The sequence below is a fragment of the Podarcis cretensis genome (genome assembly GCF_951804945.1).
Source record: "Podarcis cretensis genome assembly, chromosome: 18".
NCBI classification, from domain to species: Eukaryota; Metazoa; Chordata; class Lepidosauria; order Squamata; family Lacertidae; genus Podarcis; species Podarcis cretensis.
Window position 1 is genome coordinate 4,752,833 of NC_137188.1, and position 16,759 is coordinate 4,769,591.

Consider the following 16,759-nt stretch of genomic DNA (forward strand, 5'->3'; position numbering starts at 1 on the left):
TGTATACTTCTTCTAACAATATATCTTTAACAATTTTTCATTATTTCGACCCTCCTCCCCTGGACTTCCCTCATACTCCCCTTTTGTTTTATTTCCATTTTCTTCACCCTGCGTATTGTTTCCCCAAAATTTTCCCAATACATATAGTCTTATTTTTTGTTGTATATAGTTGTGATTGTTTACTCAAACCCTGCCAATGAGTCCATTTCTTTATGTTGCCTCTTCATATATGTTGCAAGTGGTTCCCATTCTCTTTTAAATTCTTTGTTGTCCTCTTCATGTAGTTTTTCTGTTAGTTTTGCCAGTTCTGCATATTCCATAAGCTTCCCTTGCCATGGTTCTTTCGTTGGTATTTCTTCTGTCTCCCAAGTTTGTGCTAATATAATTCTTGCCGCTGTTGTTGCATACATAAATAATTTCTAATTTTCTTTTTTTACATCTTGGTCTAAAATTCCTAGGAGGAATGCTTCTGGTTTTTTAACAAAAGTCTTTTTAAACGTTTTTTTCAATTCATTATATATCATTTCCCAATAATTTCTAATCTTTTTGCATTCCCACCACATATGATAAAATGTACCATATTTTTCTTTACATTTCCAACAAATTTTTGATCCTTTTTATACACTTTGACTACTTTCTCTGGTGTTATATCCCATCTATACATCATTTTCATATAATTCTCTTTCAGTAAGATACAATCTGTAAATTTTAGGTTCACCTTCCACATCTTTTCCCAATCTTCAAATTGTATATTATGACCTAAATCCTGAGCCCACTTTATTTGTGCTGACTTTACCATTTCATCTAATGCCCAAAATAAGTTTACAACCCGCCCCCCCCCCCATTGGGGATTAGAGAAAATCAGGACAGCTCGTGAACCCTGCAATGGAACCATAGCGATTTGGAGACATTTCCGGACGATTGAAGGCATTGAACTCAAAACTTGTTGCAAACCCTTTTCAGAAAGAGCCCTGGCCAAGGAGCGGGGGGGACGAAAAGGATTTACTCGATGTTTTTGGCCTGCTTCTGGTTGGAAGACTAGTGATTTTGTTGTTGTGACGTATAGAGAAGACAACAAATCACAGCCTACCATCCAGCACAGGCCCACCCTCCCGACAAATCGCAAGACCACGTCGTCGCCCCCCCCCCCCCCCGTTCCGTTCTGCTTCTTTCCCCGAGGCCATGAGACGTCAGCTGCAGTCAGTTTGGATCAGCAAAGTTCCCTCCATTTGTTTGTCGCCGTTTTTGAATTATTATGCTTTATTATGCTCCTACATCATTAAAAAATGCACATCACAGCAGTTTACAACAGCCTCTGGCTATAATTAAAACACGCGTGAAAAAAATCAAAGACTATCAACTAACCATTATGGAAGAATCCCTTCAAACTCTACAATTTTATGATTTGATGATGTTGTATTAATTGCCTGTTTAAGCCTGGCAACACAGAAAAGTTTTCAGAAACAGAAGGCGCCTACTGAATTTCCAGTGGCAGGGCGTTCCACAGGACTGGGCTGATGGCACTAAAGGCTCAGTGAGCGAACTGGGGTGTAAGGGCTCAGGCAGTCCCTGAGGCACCCTGGACCTAAGTTGCTTGGGGCTTTTAAAATTAATACAAGGAGCTTGAAACTGGCTGCATAATAGTTGGGCTATTATATAGGCAGCCTTGCGCTTTTCTCATCCTGTGCTTTCAGTGCCTTGTGTAAGTATCCCTAACAAAGAAGGGCATTCCCCCAACTTTCTGGGTTTCTTTGGGTCGCTGGGTTTTATTTTATTTGAGAGAGAGAAGTTGGCGCCTTGCAAAAGGAGGGAGAAAGGTTGTTTTCTGCTGCTCCAGAGAAGCGGACACGGAGCAATGGTTCCAAACCACAAGAAAGAAGATTCCACCTAAACATTAGGAAGAACTTCCTGACAGTAAGAGCTGTTTGACAGTGGAATTTGCTGCCCAGGAGTGTGGTGGAGTCTCCTTCTTTGGAGGTCTTTAAGCAGAGGCTTGACAACCATATGTCAGGAGTGCTCTGATGGTGTTTCCTGCTTGGCAGGGGGTTGGACTCGATGGCCCCTGTGGTCTCTTCCAACTCTATGATTCTATGATTCTATGAAAACATGCCACAACTCACCACTGCTTCTGGTTAAAGGCAGAGCAGAGTGAATTGTCAGTATCTTCTTTCCCCAAGCTTTTGATGAACAGTTTTCTGTATACTTAATTATGCTGGTGTCCTTTTTAAAAAAAACAAAACAAAAATAAAATTGACTTGTTTTGCACAGCACACTAAGCTAGCAGCAGGGAATCCAAGACTGTTGGGCCAGGTGTTGGTTATAGGGAACCAGGCACAGGGCCTTCTCGGTAGTGGCACCTGCCCTGTGGAACGCCCTCCCAGCAGATGTCAAAGCAATAAACAACTATCTTACTTTTAAAAGACAACTGAAGGCGGCCCTGTTTAGGGAAGTTTTTAATGTCTGATGCTGTATTGTTTTTAATATTCGGTTCGAAGCGGCCCAGAGTGGCTGGGGAAACCCAGCCAGATGGGCGGGGTATAAATAACAAATTATTATAATAATTATTATCACAGCCAGATTTAATCTAGAACTCCGGTTCCCCTCCCAAACATCAACTGTTCAGTATGGAAGGGGAATGAGGAGTTGTGTCAGGGGTACAATCTGCAAGAAGAGCAAAACAAATCTCAGCCAATCTGCGTTCCACATATGTGTAGTTACAGATAGGTAGCCATGTTGGTCTGCCATAGTCAAAACAAAATAAAAAAATTCCTTCCGGTAGCACCTTAAAGACCAACTAAGTTAGTTCTTGGTATGAGCTTTCGTGGTCTTTAAGGTGCTACTGGAAGAAATTTTTTTATTTTGTTTCCACATATGTGTGTGTGTCCTGCCCCTGTTCAAAGCCTCAAACACATAACATCATCCATGCTTTTTGCATTTGCATGCATGCCAGTTTGCGGTGTGCATGTGTGTGCATGCGCAATGCCATTTTGTGTCTGAAGCTTTGAACAGGGGCAAGGCAAGTCCAGCTGTGCTTTGACCTTATTTTCATTCTGCTGCTTGGGGCTCTTTTTGCCTTTTGCACAGTCAGGGCAGATCAAGGGTGTTGCTGAGCTGCTGATGTTTCTCTTCTTTTTAAAAAAGTATTATTTAACAAACTTTTTAAATAAAAAAAAAAAACTATGGAGAATGGGGAACCTTACTAAGAATGATCGTCATGATTATCCATAGAATTTGTTAGCTGCTTGTTCTGCAACAAGGCTTCCAGGCGACTTGCAACATATTTTATGTTATTTTTAAACAATACTTTGTATTAATTTTCCAATTATTAAAATCCAATATAAACCACATTTTATCAATGTCAAATTACAATTCAAATGTATACCAGTTATAAAGCCAACATATTTTAACTTGCAACATATTTTAAAAGCACGAGTACAAAAATCACTGGGTTGCAACCAAATGTGGTCCTGCTCAGAGTAGACCCATTAAAGTTACTGAGAGTGGGTACCTTTGTGCCATTGGCTTCAGTTGGTTTAAAAAGGTAAAGGGACCCCTGACCATTAGGTCCAGTCATGGACGACTCTGGGGTTGTGGCGCTCATCTCGCTTTACTGGCCGAGGGAGCTGGCGTACAGCTTCCAGGTCATGTGGCCAGCATGACTAAGCCGCTTCTGGCGAACCAGAGCAGCGCACGGAAACGCCGTTTACCTTCCTGCTGGAGTGGTACCTATTTATCTACTTGCACTATGACGTGCTTTCGAACTGCTAGGTGGGCAGGAGCAGGGACCGAGCAATGGGAGCTCACCCCGTCGCAGGATTCGAACCGCCGACCTTCTGATCAGCAAGTCCTAGGCTCTGTGGTTTAACCCACAGTGCCACCCACATCCCTTTCACAGTGGGATTACTCGTGAGTATATTACAATGGAAACAAGTTTACATGAAACAACAAAAATAAATACACAGGCATCTGTCTGACTTGAGAGACAATGGATTGCACCGGGGGCGGGGGTGTCAAACTGCTGTGTTAGCAGCCCCAAAGTGATCTCTCTGGGGCAAAAGCCTGGGCAGTGTGTCTGGAGGTCCTGGGCTGTCCAGACTAGAAGACCTCCCTCTCAGCTTTGTTGAGGTGGTCCAAAGGAAAGCAGAGCAAGACGTTTGGCACCCCCTTGGCTGTGGGAGTTGCCAGAAGGAGGCGGACAACGAGCCATTCCACACCAGATTTGCATAGGGTTTGGCCCGCCAGCTGTTTTGGGACTACAATTCCCATCATCCCTGACCACTGGTCTTGTTAAGCTAGGGAGGATGGGAGTTGTAGTTCCAAAACAGCTGGAGGGCCAAGTTTGGCCATGCCTGGTTTACACCTTAAAGGTAAAGGGGACCCCTGACCATTAGGTCCAGTCGTGGCCAACTCTGGGGTTGTGGCGCTCATCTCGCTTTAGTGGCCAAGGGAGCCGGCGTACAGCTTCCGGGTCATGTGGCCAGCAGGACTAAGCCGCTTCTGGCGAACCAGAGCAGTGCACGGAAACGCCGTTTACCTTCCTGCCGGAGCAGTACCTATTTATCTACTTGCACTTTGATGTGCTTTCGAACTGCTAGGTTGGCAGGAGCAGGGACCGAGCAACGGGAGCTCACCCCGTCGCGGGGATTCGAACCGCTGACCTTATGAGTGGCAAGCCCTGGGCTCTGTGGTTTAACCCACAGCACCACCCGCATCCCTTGGTTTACACCTTAGCTCTCTCCCGCAAGGCAGCACATCACAACCAACAGCCAATGACAACATCACAGTCAGTGAGGGCTGGTACTTGATGGGATTGGCTAGGATGGAATCCTGGGAGCCCAACAGTAGGTGGCGCCAGAACCAATGACAGGCAGAGCAAGCCCCCTCCTCACTGCTGATTTCTACAAGGGGCAACCCTGAAATGCTATAGGAGGAAACTGCTAGGCAGTGCTGCCCCCCAGGACTGGTTTTGAGGTTGGTGGGTGAGGCCTGGCTGAGCGCAAGCGGAGGTTAATGGGGCAGGGACCCCTTCGTGATCACTGCCCATCAAAAGCCTGGCAGGAAAGTAAGTTTTGACCTGGTGCCAGGCAGACCTTCTTGGGCAGAGTGTTCCTCAAACAGGAAGTCACCACCGAAAAGGCCCTGTGCCTTGACATCGTCCTCCAAGCCACTTTCCACAGACGGAGATTGAAAGGTCCAGGTAGGATCATATTGGGAGAAGCCAGTCCAAAAGGTATTGGATTGCTGAGTTGTAAAGAAAATTAAATGTACCCCTTTGGCGACTAAACATCAGGAAGAACTTTTTTGGGCGGCAAGCACCGTTCATGATGGAACAGACTCCTATGAGAGGTGGCGGTTTTTAAGCAGAGGTGGAATGGCCACCTGTCATGTATGCTCTGAGATTCCTGCACTGCAGGGGGTTGGTCTAGATGACCCTTGGGGTCCCTTCCCACACTGATTCTGTGACTCCATGTTTGCCCTGCTCACATTTGGGTCTAGTCCCACTTCTTATTAGATTTCAGGCCCCCGAAACCTTTCCACATCCCCTCCCCAGAGTGCTGCCCCTTTTTGGGGGGCTATTTTGCCAATCTTTCTTGGACGTTGTGTTTTGGGGTTTTTTCAACAGCACACCCCACACTCCGCTGCTGCAGCTGGGCTCCCGCGAAACCCCACGGCCTCTCAGCAGGAGGGACCTGAGTGCCTCCTCTCTCCTGCCTTCTGCTGCCCCACTTCCTACCTGATTGACTGTCCTCTAGCCCACATAGCCGTGACCTCAATTATTTATTTACCACGTCGAAGGCGAAATGGAGGACAAGTGTTCCCGCCGAGATGCAATGTGCGTATCTCTCTGGGTCTTGGTTGGCCTGTGTTTTCTTTCAACAGATTCTTTGCGATACCTTGTGATTCCAGGAAAACAAGGATGCTATTGGCAATTGCCTTCCTGGCAGAACAGAGGCTTCTCTCTCTCTCTCTCTCTCTCTCTCTGTATGTGTGTGTGTGTGTATGTGTGTGTGTCCCTGCCGAGATCAGTTGCCTTTGTGACAGGAACACTGTTGAGTTGCTAAAAGTCATGCTCACCACTTCTTATTTAATCCGGACTTTCCGTTCCATGCAGACATCCGCTTAGATCAAGCATGTCCAAAGTCTGTTTCCAGGGCCTAATCCGGCCCGCTGGTTGGTTTAATCCAGTTTATTTCCTGGGGTAAATTCCTTTTAAAAAAAAACAACTCCACAACTTCAATCCTAAGAAAAGCTCCACAACTGCAATCTTAAAAAAAAAAACCTCAACAACTTTGGGGTAAAATCATAAAAAAGCTCAAGAGCTTCAATCTTCACGGTCCTTCAATTCATCAAATCTGGTGGCAGCGGCATCCCCCTGCATGGTCGTTTTGAAGCCTGGACCCACATGTCAGGAATCGAACCTCCTACATGCAGAGCATCTAGCTGTGAAGGTTACCTGTTTAAGATGGGGTTGTATTCGCTTTTAAGGAGCAAGGGCACAGCTTGTTTGTGCTCCTGGATACCTCTTGAATACCTCCAGAAGATTGGAGAACCGGGCCCAAGCTAAAAAACAAGTTTTGCACTTAGGTAGGAAGAACCAGGTGCACAAATATAAGGCGGGGGAGACCTAGCTTACTGGCATTCCATGTGAAAAGGACCTTCGGGGTCTTGGTGGACCACAAGCTGAACACGAGTCAATAGTGTGAGGCAGCAGCGGAAAAAAGCTAATGCAGTTCTGCACTGCATCAACAGAAGTCTAGTGTCCAGCTCAAGGAAAGTAATAGTACCGCTCTATTCTGCCCTGGTCAGACCACGGCTGGAATACTGTGTCCAATTCCAGGCACCACAATTTAAAAGGGATGGAAGGTGGAAGCTGGAAGGTGTGCAGAGGAGGACAACCGAGATGATTAATGGTCTGGAAAGCAAGCCTGATGAGGAACGGTTGAAGGAGCTGAGATTGTTTAGCCTGGAGAAAAAGAGACTGAGAGGAGATATGAGACCTGTTAAGTTGTGGGCGAACCTAGCAGACGACACAGCGATTCTTCAAACAGCTCTTCTTTATTCCAATGTCAGAACAGAACTAAGCTGAGGGGCTCAGTCAGCCTGCTTATATAGAGCTCCAGAACAATGTAACTGTTGCCATTTTCTAAAACTATCCAATCACTGAACGTCACTTTTCAATCCTTCATTTGCATACAAACTATCCAATCACTGAACGTCACTTTTTGATCCTTCATTTGCATAACTATCTACAGTATCCCCCTGCTGGCCCAGGGTGAGAACTTCAGTACATAACAAGACCCATCATCAAACATCTAAAAGGCTGTCGCATGGAAGAGGAAACAAGCTTTGTTTTCTCCTGTTCTAGAGGGCAGGACTTGAACCCATGGCTTCAAGTTACAAGAAAGGAGGCTCTGACTAAACGTTAGGAATAACTTTCGGAAGGCAAGAGCTGTTTGACAGCGGAACAGTCTCCCTCAGGAGGTGGTAGACTCTCCTTCCTTGGAGGTTTTTAAGTAGAGATTGGACGACCATCTGTCATGCATGCTTTAGCTGAGATTTCTGCATAGCAGGGGGTTGGACTAGATGACCCTCAGGGTCCCTTCCAACTCTACAATAATTTTTCATTAGAGGCCCAAATGTCCTCTCTGGCCAGGACGGTCTTTGAGCAGCTTAATTTACAAAGCCCTGAGCAATTTAGGTCCAGGGACCACCCGAGCCCCTGCACTCCAGCTCAGGAGCGCCGTTGACTGTCCGGCAAGTTGCAAAGGTTAACTGGCAGCAGCAAGACACCAATAAGAAATAAATAAGAAGGCTGTATGCACAGATTATTTAAAGCAGGGGTCTCCAAACTAAGGCCTGCGGGCCGGCTAAGGCCCGAGGGACTCGTTTATCTGGCCCGCAGAGACCCCCGCCGCCGTGCTACACGGCTGCCCACTTCCAGGTCGGAGGAGCACCGGAGATAGCTTGTGCGCATGTGCATTATGTGCACATGCGCATTATTTCCAGTGCACACGCACACAAGCTATTTCCGGTGCTCCTCTGACCCGGAAGTGCGCCAGAAATAGCGTGTGTGCATGCATATGGGCACGCCCTCCCCCGCCCTCCCGCGCAATCAGCGCTAGAGACACTGGCCCGAGGCGCGGTAAGTTTGCTGACCCCTGATTTAAAGGGACAGGGATGGAAACGCCTTTCCCCCAGCTGCAATAAAACTTAGTGATGAGCTGTTGCCTAGGGCAGGGGTCAGCAACCCGTGGCTCCGGAGCCGCATGTGGCTCTTTTACACCTTTGCCGCGGCTCCGGGGCGGATACTAGCGAGGGGAGGAGGCGCATTGTGCGCCCCGACACTCCCCACTGTGGCGGGCGCTGTACTGGCTGTGACGTCGCATGGGGGCGGTGCGTGTGTTAGTCACGCACCGTCCCGACGTCACCTTCCCGCCCACCCGCCCGCTACATTGTAAGGGGCATGTACGCTGGTCACTGTTTTGAAGGGGAGTGAAGAACACACACACAAAAAATGGTAACTTGTTAATTTAACGTTTATTTCTATGAGGAGGAGTAATCCTGAGGGGTCAAACAAAGAAATAATTTAAAAAGTGACAAAAAAGTTATTTTTATAATGACGAGTTTTGCGGCTCCCAGTTTTTTTTCTTCGGAAACGGGTCCAAATGGCTCTTTTTGTCTTAAAGGTTGCAGACCCCTGGCCTAGGGGGCTGCAGACTTGAAAGGCAGCCCCCATCGTGAGCTCCGGGGAGGCTGGACCCCCTGCCTCCCAAAAAGAACATCACTGCAAGGAGGGAACCGACTGGGGCTTCCTTTCCCCCTCCCAGAGGAAAGACGCTTAGGACCATGAAGCTGAGAGAATTAGTAGAAGCTTGCTTTCCCCCCTTCTCCTTCCCAGCCGCTTTTCCTTTTGTGCCGTGTCTTTTAGATTTTAAGCCTGAGAATGCAGGCACCTTATTACTCATCACTGCAAGCCACTCTGGGACACATTTGGGGGTGGGGTGAGGGCCCTGAAGAGCAGGGCGAAAATCTTCCGATTAAAAAATCTGAAATCAGCTTCCTCAGCCCAGCATTAGAAGACAATGGGGATTAGCTGCCTCTCCAGAAGAGTCTTAAGAGGCTGGTTTTTCCCCCTGGCGTGGCAACCTGTGCCTGGTCGAACTTGGTCCCTACTCCCTCCTGGCTCACCAGTCACCAGCCCCCAGTAAATCAAAATGCTCCTAAAGAAGATTGGAAGAACATTATCAGCTAGATCTGCTTGCAGGCCAAAGAGAGGGAGAGAGATTTGCAAATGCAACACAATGGAGGGCTGTTGCCACTTGTCCCTGGCTAATGGGTACTTCAGAGGAAAATGTCAGAGTGTATCTGGGTACCATAGCAACATGGTACATTCCAATCTCCCGCTTCAAAGCTGCAAATCATTCCTTCTTCAGGACTGGGTCCACTCAGCCTCTTGGGCTTGTCGATCAGAAGGTCGGTGGCTCAAATCCCAGCGATGGGGTGAGCTCCCTTTGCTCGGTCTTTCTCCTGCCAACCTAGCAGTTCAAAAGCAACCAGGTAAAACGCGGGTGGTGCTGTGGGTTAAACCACAGAGCCTAGGACTTGCTGATTAGAAGGTTGGCGGTTCGAATCCCTGCCACGGGGTGAGCTCCCGTTGCTCGGTCCCTGCTCCTGCCAACCTAGCAGTTCGAAAGCACATCAAATTGCAAGTAGATAGGTACCACTCCGGCGGGAAGGTAAACGGCATTTCTGTGCGCTGCCCCTGGTTTGCCAGAAGCGGCTTAGTCATGCTGGCCACATGACCTGGAAGCTGTACGCCGGCTAAATATATATATATATATTGAATTGAATTGAATTGATTAATATGGTCACAGACCAGCATCAACACACACAATAACACAGATCATAAAAAATATCAGAAATACTAGGGGCAATATGAATATAACAAGACTCTAAATACAAAAATTAAAATTAATTGTTAGCGTGTCCCCTGTAATTAACATTTAGGGGTTTGAACATTATGGGATACCATAATGTAAATATATACACACACACACATACACTCAAAACCACTCCAAATGGATAAACTCAGTAAAATGTGTATTTTTGCTCCCCCAGTGCAAAGATACGCCTTAAAAGACCCCTCCCCAAGTCTGCACCGCATTAAACAGTCCTGGCTCCCCACCCTCAGGGTGCTGAGGGTTGTCAGGTGGAGAAACCCGCCCCCCCCTCGCCCTCCTAAGCAGGTTTACTCATGAGCAAGCCCCCTTACCCGCAAGCCCCTCCCATCCCCAGAACCCCCTCCTTCCCTTCCCAGAAACCTTTGCTTCCCTGGCTCCCTTCCCGCTCTGCCTTCTGGGAAATGGAGTCCCTCACCCTCCGTGACGCTGCCGGGCTGTAGTCCGCCGCGGACTCCGCTTCCCAGGAGCCACCGCGCGGCGGCCGGCCACATCCCGCCTCTAAAGCCGCCTGGGGATCGTAGTCTTCCTCCTGGAAAGCCATAGTGCGGGCCTGGAGCGCAGGACTACGGCTACCGGCATGCATTTCGGCGGGCGGCCATTTTGGGGTGGTGTTTTCCTTCCCCCCCTCCCTCCCTCCCACCCCTCTATCCCCCTGAATACACTTAAGATGGCGCCGGGGGCAGGAATAGACTGAAGGTTGCAGCTGTGGAGGGAGGAGAGAGGCGCTGGGGAGGAAGGCTTGGTTGCTAGGTTACCACCCCACCCCCCCAAGCCTTGCTGCCCAGGGGCACCCAGAGGAAAGAAAGACCCCCATGGTCTGAGCCCCCTCACCTATTGGAACAGGTGCTGTGGGGCTGCGCAAGCGGAGCCCCCTGCCAGCTCATGGGGAGTGGGCAGCCGCCCTGGCCAGAGCCATGGACCTCCGCTTGGCCGTCTACAACGCCGCCCGCGAAGGCAAGCTGAAGTTGCTGCAGAAGCTGCTGGGAACCCGGAGCCGAGAGGAGCTGGAGGAGCTGACGGCCGGCCCCGGCGGCGGAGAAGGGTCCGGGGGCACGCCGCTGCTGATCGCCTCACGCCACGGCCACCGCGAGGTGGTCGAGTACCTCCTGGACCACTGCGGCGCCCGGGTGGAGGCAGGCGGCTCAGTCAGCTTCGACGGCGAGACCATCGAGGGAGCCCCTCCGCTTTGGGCCGCGTCGGCCGCCGGCCACCTGGACGTGGCTCGCAGCCTGCTGGAGCGGGGGGCCAACGTCAACCAGACCACGCTCACCAACTCGACGCCACTGCGGGCAGCCTGCTTCGATGGGCACCTGGAGATTGTGCGCTACCTGGTGGGCGAGAGGGGGGCCGACCTGGAGGTGGCCAACCGCCACGGCCACACCTGCCTGATGATCTCGTGCTACAAGGGCCACACGGAGATCGCCCGCTACCTCCTGCAGAGGGGGGCGGACGTCAACCGCCGCAGCGTCAAGGGGAACACGGCCCTGCATGACTGCGCCGAGTCCGGGAGCCTGGAGATCCTGCGGCTGCTTCTGGCCTCCGGGGCAAGGATGGAGAAGGATGGGTATGGCATGACCCCGCTGCTGGCCGCCAGCGTGACTGGCCACACCAACATCGTCGAATACTTTATAGAGGGAGCGTTGGAGGAGGAGGCGGCGGCCGTAGGGGAGCACGACGGCAGCCAGGCCAAAGACGGTGATGGGTGTTCTGCTGCGGGCGACGGCCGTCCCCAAGTTTACTGCACGCGGGAGGCAGCTGTGGAAGCACTGGAGCTCCTGGGAGCCACTTTTGTGGACAAGAAGCGCGACCTGCTGGGGGCCTACAAGCACTGGCGGAGGGCGATGGGCCTGCGCCACCAGGGCGGGCAGTACCTGGCCAAACCGGAGCCTCGCCAATTGGTGCTGGCCTATGACTACTCGCGGGAGGTGAGCACGGCGGAGGAGCTGGAGACCTTGGTGATCGACCCGGACGAAATGCGGATGCAGGCCCTTTTGATCCGCGAGCGCGTCCTCGGCCCCTCGCACCCAGACACCTCCTACTACATCCGCTACCGGGGGGCCGTCTACGCCGACTCGGGGAACTTCGAGCGCTGCATCAACTTGTGGAAGTATGCGCTGGAGATGCAACAGGGCAACCTGGAGCCGCTGAGCCCCATGACGGCCAGCAGCTTCCTCTCCTTCGCCGAGCTGTTCTCCTATGTGCTGCAGGACCGCTCAAAGGGCACCTTGGCCACGCAGCTGGGCTTCCCCGACCTCATGGGTGTGCTGAGCAAAGGGGTGCGCGAGGTCGAGCGGGCGCTCCTGCACCGCAAGGACCCCGTGGCGGACTGCGCCCAGTTCACCAAAGCCCTGGCCATCATCCTGCACCTAGTCTTCCTTCTAGAGAAGGTGGAGTGCTCCCCGGAACAGGAGCACCAGAAGCGGCAGACCATCTACCGCCTCCTGAAGTGCAACCCGCGGGGCAAGAACGGCTTCACGCCGCTGCACATGGCGGTCGACAAGGACACCACCTCCGTCGGCCGCTACCCAGTGGGGAAGTTCCCCTCCCTCCACGTGGTCAACCTCCTCCTGGAGTGCGGGGCCGACCCCGACGGCCGCGACTACGACAACAACACCCCTCTGCACGTGGCCGCGCGCAACAACTGCCCGCTCATCATGAGCGCCCTCATAGAGGCCGGGGCGCACATGGACGCCACAAACGCCTTCAAGCAGACGGCCTACGAGCTCCTGGACGAGAAGCTGCTCACCAAAGCCATGATGCAACCCTTCAACTACATCACGTTGCAGTGCCTTGCCGCCCGCGCCCTCGACAAGCACAAGATCCCCTACAAAGGATTCATCCCCGAAGAGCTGGAGGCCTTCATCGAGCTCCACTGAGGAGGGGGTGGGCGGCACCGCGAGCCCCCTCCCGCAGGGGCTGGGGCTGGGACTCGGCCCGCCTCTGCTCGGGTTTGGATTTTAAAATGCTTCCATTTGCACACTGGGCCGGGTCGACCTCCCCTTTCTCGCTCCGGAACCTGTGGAAATTGAGAGCTGCTCTCGCTGGGCCACGTTGGTGTGGCTGCACCCCTGAGCAACAGCAGGTGGCTGGATCTAGCCCCCGCTCTATGACCTACTGTGGCTCTAGGGGGGTTGGGGGCAGAATAAGGGTGGCCAAAACCAGCTGCTTGTTGCCCTGCCCCCTGAAAGGAAAGGGCTCAAGCAGCATGGTCAGGTCAGAATTGCTGCTGCCCTCCATTGCCAACTAATTTTTTTTTCCTCTTCAAAGCACACACACACACACACACATGCAAATCCTATTTTTGACCTCTTGCTTTCTGAAGCCCAGCCTGCCTTACAAGCTTTAAGAGCAGCTAGGTTTGCATACCCCTCCTCCTCTCCCTCCCTTGAAAACAAGCGAGGGGTTTTAGGTGAGCCTGCAGTCAAGTCTTAAAAAAAACAAAACCTGCTCTACCCTTTTTTCAGTGACAGCCTGTGCCGGAGGGGGGGGGTTTGAAAGTTTCAGCCAAACACTGCGGGTAATGTTGAAAATTAGCTTTGTTACGCTTCGCGCAGCTGACCCAACCCGGTATGGTGAGGTTTGGTTGTGTTCTGCGTTTGATTTTACTTCATTTTCCAGTGTCTCATATTGCATTGCTGAGATTTTGCTGCTGTGTTGAGAGGCTGGTTGTGGTGTTGTGCTGTGTTTTGCTGTTTTTTCCTCATTTTTTTTTTTTAAGATCAATCTGGAGCTATCACTGGTTTAGGCAGTTGAAGGGGGGGGGTGTGTGGAAAAACCCCAAACTCTGAAGTTGCCTTTAGGATCAAACCAGCAGCTACCCGCCTTCCTCCCCACAGAAAGGCCAGAGGCAGAAAAACCATTATCAGGCTTCTTTTTTGAGTGTGTTAAAGATGATCCTTTGCGTTAAGACAGCCCCACTCTTTTCAGAGCGCAGATAGGGCTTGCTGTGTTTTGCTTTTTAAGAGGGGAACGTCTTCCAGAATGTCGGGTGGCTAGGATCTGCTTCTTCTAATAGGTCCTGTGCCTACAGACCCTTCTTCCTTTGCACAGCTGCAGAAAGGGGTCAGAAGTGCTCCTTTAAAGGTCTTTTGGTGGCATCAGGGCAGGGGGAGAGACAGTGGCCCTTGTCATTCTTAAGTAAAATGCTGTGCACAGGCCCACAGACCTAGTTGGCAGGTTTTGTCCCGGACTGCGGCTGACGGCCCCTTTCTCCACTGGCTGGTTTTGCCGCATCTCTGGCAGGTCCCAGTTGCATTGAGAGAGGTGTCTAATAAGGTGTCTGGAAGGACAGTAAAGCATGAGACTCTTAATCTCAGGGTTGTGGGTTCAAGCCCCACGTTGGGACAAAGGACCCCTGCATTGCATGGGGTTGGGCTAGATGATCTTGGTGGTCTCTTTCCAGCTCTACAATTCTGCCATTCTAGACGGCTGTACACTTCATTCACAGTTGCTCCCTCTCTGAAAGACGGGATCTGTAATCAGCAGACTTTTGAGGTTGTCTTAATTGAACTGTTCTTCAGTCCGGGAATCAAGAGAGTTGTAGAGTCAGAAGGGACCCAGAGAGTCTAGTCCCGACTCCCTGCAGTGCAGGAATCTCAACTGACAGGTGGCCATCAAACCTTTGTTCAGAAACCTCCAAGGAAGGGAGAGTCCACCACCTGTGGGGTTCTTCCTGGCATCCAGTCGGAATCTCCTCGGAATCCGTTGCTTCAGGTCCTACCCTCCGGAGCCGGAGAAAAGAAACTTGCTCCGTCCTCCGTGAAGGCCCTGAAAATGGATTCCCAAACCCTGTTATCCCAGACATGCTGGCCCAGGGCTTGGTGGGAGTCAGGAGTCTCGGGTCTTTGAAGAAGGAAGCAGGGCTCAGGGCTTTACCTGGAATTCAAAGGGTACCCAAAGCAAGCTGAGTTTTAGAGTCTGGGGAAAAGGCACGTTGAGCTGCTTCCGATTTGGTTGCATCGCATCAACCCAACAGCACGGCAGATCATGCGGCTGAAAGGTGTACTTATTGCAGGGGGAGCATAGCTATTCACAGTTGCCAGCGCTGTTTGCAGAGACGTTTGGAGCAGTGGTATCATCTCCCAGCGGGAAGGCAGGCCAACCGGTTCTCGGGTGCCATCTTTTGTCAGCCAGCCAGCCACAAGAAAGTGCCGTTGACCCACTGACCATCTCACCCAGCCCTGACAGGGACAGAGCTTGCGTAGAATGCAGATTGGGAGGGGGGCATTGGAAGGCGCTGGCTGCTTGTTAGTCCAGAGGTGTTTCCCCTCCAATAGCCATTCAGAGGGTCAACATCTGGAATGGTTCAAGAGTTCATCTGGCGTGGCTTTCGGAGGGCGGATTCAGACAACAATTTCATCCTCCTCCCGCCCCCTGCCCTGACTTTACAGGCTGGGAATTCAGTGAACTGACAAGGTGGCTCCTGATCTATAGCTCAGTCAGTAGAGCATGAGGCCTTTCATCTCAGGGTCGTGGGTTCACGCCCCACGTCGGGCAGAAGATTCCCACATGGGGGTGGGATTACGGCAGGGGTCAGCAAACTTATTGCGCCTCGGGCCGGTGTCTCCAGTGCCGATCGCGCAGAGGGCATGGGAGCGTGTGCCCATACGCATGCGCACACGCTATTTCTGGCGCACTTCCGGGTTGGAGGAGCACCGGAAATAGCTTGTGCGCATGTGCATGGGCCTCCTCTAACCCGGATGTGCACCGGAAAAATGCTTGTGCATGCACAAATAACGTGCATGCGCAAATAACGCTTGCGCATGTGCACAAGCTACTTCCGGTGCTCCTCCAACCCGGAAGTGGGCAGCCGCACAGAGCCGGTAAGAGCGGGTGGCGGGGTCGCCGCTGGCCGGATAAACAAGTCCCTCGGGCCTTATCCAGCCCGCGGGCCTTAGTTTGGGGACCCCTGGATTAGGGTGCCCCTCATGGTCGCTTCCAACTCTACAATTCCACATGGTCCTTCCCAGAGGACGCAATGCACATGGGTCCCTCTCCCAAGCCAATGTCTGCTGCAAAATTGAGGCGTTTCGGACGCTGGTCCACGGACGTTTTCATGGCCTCACCAGGCCACTGCTGCCCCCAGTCCCACTAGATCTGCAAGGTGCCATTTCCCAACAAATCAATGTACGCCTCTGTAGCATGAGGGCTTTGTCTGAATCCATCTCCTTACATTTTTGTTTGGGATTTTTTTGGGGGGGTGTATGGCAAAAGTTGATGGAGTGTTGTGTGTTGACCACCAGAGTTTTGGGCTCCAAGTTTGGTTTCAAAAGGCTCTCTTGGTGTGGGCAGGAGAGCAAGGGTAGAAAACAGCCGCTGAGGTTGGGTGGGGGGACAGAGGAAGGGGTGATTCTCTTCCCCCCCCCACCAGCTGCCCCCCCTCAAGGCTCGCTCGCTCTTCACAACACCCCTCGGGACCGCTGACCACGTCCTTTCCCTGCTTGAGACTGGATGGCTCAGCTGAACCATAGCAACCTCAGAAAGGTTTTCCTCAGAGGAGGAATCACTTCGACTGTCCTCCCCCCCCCCGCCCCCCGCTTTGTTAAAAAAGCAAACGACAGTTTCGAGGGGTAAAGAAAGATGGTTTCAGGGGGTACCGCTGCTGCTGCTGCTGCTGTTTTCTTGCTGCAAAGAAAAGTGTTCGTTTAGCAATGCATTGAGCAGAATACTCAAGAAGCGGAGTGTGTTAAACTCGTCAGCCGGTGGCAACTCCTAAGTTGAAGTGAATGAAATGACACTTTAAAAAAATAAAAAGGAAAAGAAGGAAACGAAAATCCTGCTGCTAAAAAACAAACAAA

General features: G+C 51.5%; 1 protein-coding gene across 1 annotated transcript; it reads left to right on the forward strand.

Annotated features, from left to right (window-relative positions):
* The first annotated feature begins 10,607 nt into the window (after positions 1-10,607).
* On the forward strand, positions 10,608-16,759 carry FEM1A (fem-1 homolog A). The gene has a single exon (XM_079961116.1). It carries the CDS (start codon positions 10,877-10,879, stop codon positions 12,836-12,838), a length of 1,962 nt encoding a protein of 653 aa, XP_079817242.1. The 5' UTR covers positions 10,608-10,876; the 3' UTR covers positions 12,839-16,759.